The sequence below is a fragment of the Microtus ochrogaster genome, chromosome 10 (genome assembly GCF_000317375.1).
Source record: "Microtus ochrogaster isolate Prairie Vole_2 chromosome 10, MicOch1.0, whole genome shotgun sequence".
NCBI classification, from domain to species: Eukaryota; Metazoa; Chordata; class Mammalia; order Rodentia; family Cricetidae; genus Microtus; species Microtus ochrogaster.
The window spans coordinates 8,493,607-8,500,538 of record NC_022016.1 but is presented as its reverse complement, the minus strand read 5'-3'; the positions used below and the strand labels follow the sequence as shown (position 1 = coordinate 8,500,538).

At 39.8% G+C, this 6,932-nt stretch overlaps 1 protein-coding gene across 4 annotated transcripts in view; it reads left to right on the top strand.

Annotated features, from left to right (window-relative positions):
* The window catches only part of Slc31a2 (solute carrier family 31 member 2), a 15,979-nt gene that overhangs the window by 4,246 nt on the left and 4,801 nt on the right, over positions 1-6,932 (top strand). For 2 of the 4 annotated variants that reach the window (XM_005352636.2, XM_026782097.1), the window contains exon 2: positions 5,829-5,895. In XM_005352636.2, coding sequence (XP_005352693.1) covers positions 5,829-5,895 — 67 coding nt within the window. Of the gene's footprint in view, positions 1-5,827; positions 5,896-6,932 lie in introns of those variants that run through there. The other 2 variants (XM_026782098.1, XM_026782096.1) reach the window with 1 other exon arrangement.

Below are 6,932 nucleotides of genomic sequence, written 5' to 3'. Positions count from 1 at the left end.
GACATCCAAAGGGGCTGTCCAGCTTGCATTCCTACCAGCAATGCAGAAGTGTTCCCTTTTCCCCACAACCTCTCCAGCATAAGTTATTATCAGTGTTTTTGATCTTGATCTTGGCCATTCTTACAGTTGTAAGATGGAATTTCAGAGTTGTTTTGATTTGCATTTCTCTGATGACTAAGAATGTTGAGCATTTCCTTAAGTGTCTTTCAGCCATTTTAGATTGCTCTGTTGAGAGTTCCATTTTTTTTATTGGATTATTCTTTTTTATTGGATTGTTTTCTTGATGACCAATTTCTTGACTTCTTCATATATTTTGAAGATCAGATCTCTGTCTGATGTGGGGTTAGTGAAGATCTTATTCTGTAGGCTGTCGTTTTATCTTGTTAACCGTGTCCTTTGTTTTACAGAAGCTTTTCAGTTTCAGGAAGTCCTATTTATTGTTTCTCTCAGTGTCTATGCTACTGGGGTTATATTTAGGAAGTGGTCTCCTGTGCTAATGCGTTCAACTGTATTTCCCACTTTCTCTTCTATGAGGTTCAGTGTGGCTGGCTTTATGTTGAGGTCTTTGATCCATTTGGACTTGAGTTTTGTGCATGATGATAGATATGGGTCTATTTTCATTCTTCTACATGTTGATGTCCAGTTATGCCAGCAGCACTTGTTAAATATGCTTTCTTTTTTCCATTTGATATTTTTTGCTTCTTTGTCAAAAATCAGGTGTTCAAAGGTGTGTGGATTAATATTCGGGTCTTCCATTCGATTCCATTGGTTCTCCTGTCTGTTCTTATGCCAAAACCAGGCTGTTTTCAGTAGTGGCTCTATAAGTAGAGTTTGAAGTCAGGGACTGTGATTCCTTCAGAAGTTCTTTTATTGTACAGAATTGTTTTGGCTATCCTGGGTTTTTTGCTTTTCCATATGAAGTTGAGTACTGTTCTTTCAAGGTTTGTGAAGAATTTTGCTGGGATTTTGATGAGCGTTTCATTGAATCTGTAGATTGCTCTTGGTAAGATTGCCTTTTATTATGTTAGTTTTACCTACTCAATAGCATGGGAGATCTTTTCATTTTCTGATGTCTTCTTCAATTTCTTTCTTCAAAGATTTAAAGTTCTTGTCATACAGGTCTTCCACTTGGTTGGTTAGAGCTACTCCGAGATAGTTTATACTATTTGTGGCTATTATGAAGGGTGATGTTTCTCTGATTTCTTTCTCAGCCCATTTATTATCTGTCTATAGGAGGACTACTGATTTTTTTTCAAGTTAATCTTGTATCCTGCTACATTACTGAAGGTGTTTATGAGTTGTGGAAGTTCCTTGGTAGAATTTTTGGGGTCACTTATATTAACTATCATTTCATCAGCAAACAAAGTTTGACTTCTTCTTTTCCTATTTGTATCCCCTTGATCTCCTTTTGCTGTCTTATTGCTCTAGTTAGAACCTCAAGTACTATATTGACTAGATATGGAGAGATTGTCTTGTTCCTGACTTCAGTTGGATCATTTTGAGGTCCTCTCCATTTAGTTTGATGTTGGCAGTTGGCTTGCCATATATTGCCTTTATTATGTTTAGGTATGTCCCTTGTATCCCTGCTCTCTCCAGGACCTTTATTATATAGGGATGTTGTATTTTGTTGAAGGCTTTTTTAGAATCTGATGAGATGATCATGTGGTTCATTTGTTTTATTTCTTTTCAGTTTGTTTATATGGGTGGATTACATTGACAGATTTTCGTATGTTGAACCATCCCTGCATCTCTGGGATGAAGCCGACTTGATCATGGATGATTTTTCTGGTGTGTTCTTGGATTCGGTTTGCCAGTATTATATTATTTTTACATCAGTGTTCATGAGTGAGATTGATTTGAAATTCTCTTTGTTAGTAATAGCTTTGTGTGGTTTGGGTATCAGAGTAATTGTAGCCTTATAAAAAGAATTTAACATTGTCCCTTCTGTTTCTATTGTGTGGAACAATTTGAGGAGTATTGGTATTAGTTCTTTGAAAATCTTGTAGAATTCTGTGCTAAAACCATCTTGCCCTGGGCTTTTTTTTTTTTGAAAGACTTTTGATTACTGTTTCTATTTTTTCAGCAGTTATAGATCTGTTTACTTTGTTTATCTGCTCTTGATTTAATTTTGGTAAGTGATATTTATCCAGAAAGTTGTCCATTTCCTTTAAGTTTTCCATTTTTGTGGAGTACAGTTTTTCTAAATACGACCTGATGATTCTCTGTATTTCCTCCGTGTCTGTTGTTGTGTCCCCCTTTTTCATTTCTGATTTTGTTAATTTGGATATTCTCTCTCTGCCTTTTGGTTAGTTTGGATAAAGGTTTGTCCATTTTGTTGATTTTCTCAAAGAACCAACTCTTTGTCTCATTGATTCTTTGTATTGTTTTCTTTGTTTCTATTTTGTTGACTTCAGCTCTCAGTTTGATTATTTCCTGCCATCTAGTTCTCTTGGATGAGTTTGCTTCTTTTTGTTCTTGAGTTTTCAGGTTTTCTCTTAATTCACTAATGTGGGATTTTTCCAACTTCTTTATGTAGGCATTTAGTTAAAGAACTTTCTTCTTAACACAGCTTTCATTGTGTCCCTTAAATTTGGGTAGTTTGTGTGACCATTTTCCTTGATTTTTAGGAAGTCTTTCTTTGTTTATTTCTTCCTTGACCCATTGATGATTCACGTGAGCATTGTTTAATTTCCATGTGCTTGTGGTCTTTCTGGAATTAGTTTTAAGCCATCGTGATCTGATAAGATACATGGGGTTATTCCAATTATTTTGTATCTGTTGAGGTTTGCTTTGTTCCCTAGTATGTGGCCAATTTTTGAGAAGGTTCCATGAGGTGCTGAGAAGGTATATTCTTTTATGTTTGATGAAATGTTCTATAGATGTCTGTTAAGTGCATTTGAGTCATAACATCTGTTAGTTCTCTTATTTCTCTGTTCATTTTTTGTCTGATTGACCTGCCCAGTGGTGAGATGAGAGTGTTGAAGTCTCCCACTATTAGTGTGGGGGTTTAATGTCTGATTTAAGCTTTAGAAGTGTTTCTTTTACATATGAAGGTGCCCTTGTATTTGGTGCATAGACGTTCAGTATTCAGATTTCTTCTTGATGGATTTTTCCTGTGACAAATATGAAATGTCCTTATTTGTCCTTTTTTGATTGATTTTAGTTTGAAGTCTGTTTTGTTAGACATTAAGATAGCTACACGTGCTTGTTTCTTAGGTCCATTTGATTGGAAAAATTTTCCCAACCCTTTACTCTGAGGCGATGTTTGTCTTTAAGGTTGAATTGTGTTTCTTGTATACTGAAGGATTGATTCTATTTTCATATCCAATCTGTTAGCCTGTGTCCTTTATAGGTGAGTTGAGTTCATTTATATTAAGGAATATTAATGGCCAATGATTGCTAGTTCCTGTTATTTTTTTATTGTTGGTGATATCATTGTTTTTTTTTTTTTCATTCTTTGGGATTTGCTGCTATGAGATCATCTATTTTCTGTGGTTTTGTGGATGTAGCTAACTTCCTTGGGTTGGAGTTTTCCTTGTAGTACTTTGTGTAGGGCTGGGTTTGTGGCTAGATATCGGTTAAATCTGGTTCTGTCATGGAATATCTTGTTTTGTCCTTCTATGGTAATTGAAAGTTTTGCTGGGTATAGTAGTCTGGGCAAGCATCTGTGGTCTCTTAATGTCTGCATAATGCTTGACCACAACGTTCTGGCTTTCATTGTCTCCAATGAGAAGTCAGGTGTAATTCTGATAGGTCCGCCTTTATGTGTTACTTAGCCTTTTCCCTTTGCAGATCTTAATATTCTTTCTTTATTCTGTATGTTTAGTGTTTTGATTATTATGTGGCAAGGGGACTTTTTTTTTCTCAACCCAGTCTATTTGGTGTTCTATAAGCTTCTTGTATCTTCATATGCATATCTTCCTTTAGGTTGGGAAAGTTTTCTTCTATGATTTTGTTAAATATATTTTCTGTGCTTTTTAGGTGGACTTATCCTTTTATCCCTGTTATTCTTTTTTTTCTTTTTTTTCAATTTATCCCTGTTATTCTTAAGCTTGGTCTTTTCATGGTGTCCTATATTTCCTGGATATATTCCTGTGTTAAGCTTTTGTTAGATTTAATGTTTTCTTTGACTCTATTTTTCCTCTATTGTGTCTTTAGCACTTGAGATTCTTTCTTCTATCTCTTGTATTCTGCTGTTTATGCTTGCACTTGTGATTCCTGAGCATTTTATCATATTTTGTGTTTCCAGAATTTCCTTGGTTTGTGTTTGCTTTATTGTCTCTATTTCTGTTTTCAAGTCTTGAATCGTTCCTTTCATCTGTTTGATTGCTTTTTCATGGTTTTAAGTAATTTGTTGATTTCTTCCAATTTTTTGTCTTTTTCTCCAATTTTTTGAGGTAATTTTTCATTTCCTCAAACATTCTCCTAAAGTTATATTTTAGGTCATTTTCTTCTGCTTCATCTATATTTGGGTGTTTAAGTCTTGCTGTTGTAGGGCCACTAGTTTTTGTTGGTGTCATGTTGCTCTTCATGGTGTTGAGTGTGTTCTTACCTTGTCTACCCATCTTCTCCTCTGATTGTTGTAGTTGGGGCTGTGTCTCCGGTGATAAATCTTCCAGGTGCCAGTGGATCCAAGGCTAGATAGTTGCTCCTCCTGGTGCTGTCAGGGTCACGGTTCCAGTCACCCCAGAGGTCACGCGGTGTTCCAGGAGGTTGCTCAGCGCTTGGGGAATTGTTCTGCAATCCTGGAGCTTGCTTGTTTGGGGCTGCTCCCGCTGAGGTTACTGCCTTGGGCCTGCTCCAGCAGAGGTCGCTGGCTGGCTCAGGCCTGCTCCAGAGGAGGTCACTGGCTCGGGCCTGCTCCAGCAGAGGTCCCTTTCTTTTTTTCACAGCCTACTGTTCTTTATTATATCTTTTGATGATCAACTTTGAGAAGTTGGAAGAAGAAAAAGGTAGATGCATATAATCTGTGACTTGGGCTGTTACCTACCAACAAGTTAGTGGTTCTGGTGTCCCAGTGGCCAGAGAATGCCCAATGGCACAGCTTCCAGACAAAGTGACAGCTAGCCTCGTTTTCCTGTCCCTCTACCTGTACTGAAGCCTGTCTCAGTCCAAACTCGGACAGCCTTTCTGAGAACCCATACTCTCTCCCAGAATGCTCATCAAGAGCTCCCAGGCTTCTCACAAAGCGCACCCAGGGAAAATCCCTTTCCCATTTGCAGTTGAGATGGAGTTAAAGGGGAGGAAGTTGGACTGAATTAATGTGTTCCTTTTTTGTGTTTTTAATGGTCCTAGGGGTTGAAACAAGGGCCTCACATATTGGAGGCAAGTTCTCCACCTTCCTCATCTCAGTGCTGGCTACAGACTGGGGTCAGCAAGGAGACTCGTGAAGGAGTGGGTGTGTGTGGTGTACAGATGGGAGACATCTGTCCTTAGCCTTGCTTGACAAAAACTGTCACATCTGTCCAGGTTCACTGGGACAGAGGACGTGCTGCTGGCTCTGGGGAATGTGTTCCAGAACTAAGCAAAAGGCTGTGCCAGTACATAAGGCTTGGCATAGGACTTCCTATTGAGTTTGGAGGGGACATCTCCATGTTGTTGGCCTTGTGAGGGTAGGCACTCCCCATCTTCACTTCCACATGGAGCAGGGCTCAGTTATAGGTGCTATTGACCCACTTTGCAAGCCCCTCCTCTTCCATGTGGCTTCTGGTGGACCTTCCAGAATGTAAGTCCTATAGCCCCAGGTTTCCCAAGGCAACTGCTGGAGAACATTAGGAAGCAGGACCTGTGTCCAAGCTTCCTGTGATGCCGACCCTCATCTCTTTCAGATGCATTTCATCTTCTCAGATGAGGCTGTGCTTCTGTTTGATTTCTGGAGAGTCCACAGTCCTACAGGTAAGAATCGGGAAAGTCAGTGCCAGGCAGCAGAAAACCTGGATTCTCTTTATTTTCTGTGGGCAGTGAAGGCACATTGAGCTAGAACTGTGCATTTATTATTCTAAGGCAGGCTGGGAATAATTCAGATGCCTGCTGTGGCAGTTATGCCCTTCCCTACAATGGATGGCCATTGTCCAGCTACAGACTAAGCCGTGAAGTGGAAGAGCACTTTGTTAGTATCGCACCAAGATCCTGTGGGTTGACTATGCTAACTGAGCAGTCTACACTCAGGGCCTCTCATGCAGTGGAGGGAGCCAGACAGTGGCTGGATACAGTCTTTTGAGGTGCGTTTAGAGTCTTGTCCTGGTTGTGAGCTGCAGCCTCAGCTAGGCTTCATCTGAGCCCCACAGTGGCTCCTCCTATAGTGTGGGCTTCCTCATGGCAGAGTGGCTAGGTTTTAAGAGCAGCTATCCTAAAAAGAACGTGGGTGAAATACATGATTTAAAAACCTACCCTAGGGGCTGGGGAAGGCTCAGTTGGTAAAGTGCTTGCTGAGAGAGCATCAAGACCTTAATTTGGTTCCTAGCACCCATGTAAAAGACAGGCATGGCAGCATCCACCTGAAATCCTTGCCCTGAAGAGTAGAGACAGGAGGATTCCTGGGACTTGCTAGCCAGGCAGCCTATCTTTAGCTTCAGCAAGAGATGCAGTCTAAAAAAAATAAGGTAGAGAGCACTGATGCCTAATGTTGACCCCCGATTTCTACACACATGTGCATGCATACACATGACTATGCACACATTATACACATTTACATACAAAAATAAAACCTACACTTGGAAGTTACATAGCATTATCTTCACCTATTGACTGATCCTTTGGCCCTTCGGGCTAAAAGGGAGGGAACATGGCTCCCATCTCATGTTGGAAGGAGGGCGAGTAGGATACATGGGAGTGAGCATCTTTCATAGATACTATAGGATAACTGGAGAAAATAAGGCAGATGTGTATGAACAGAAGGGAGTCCATGTCCTGTGGGAGTGAGCATCTTTGAA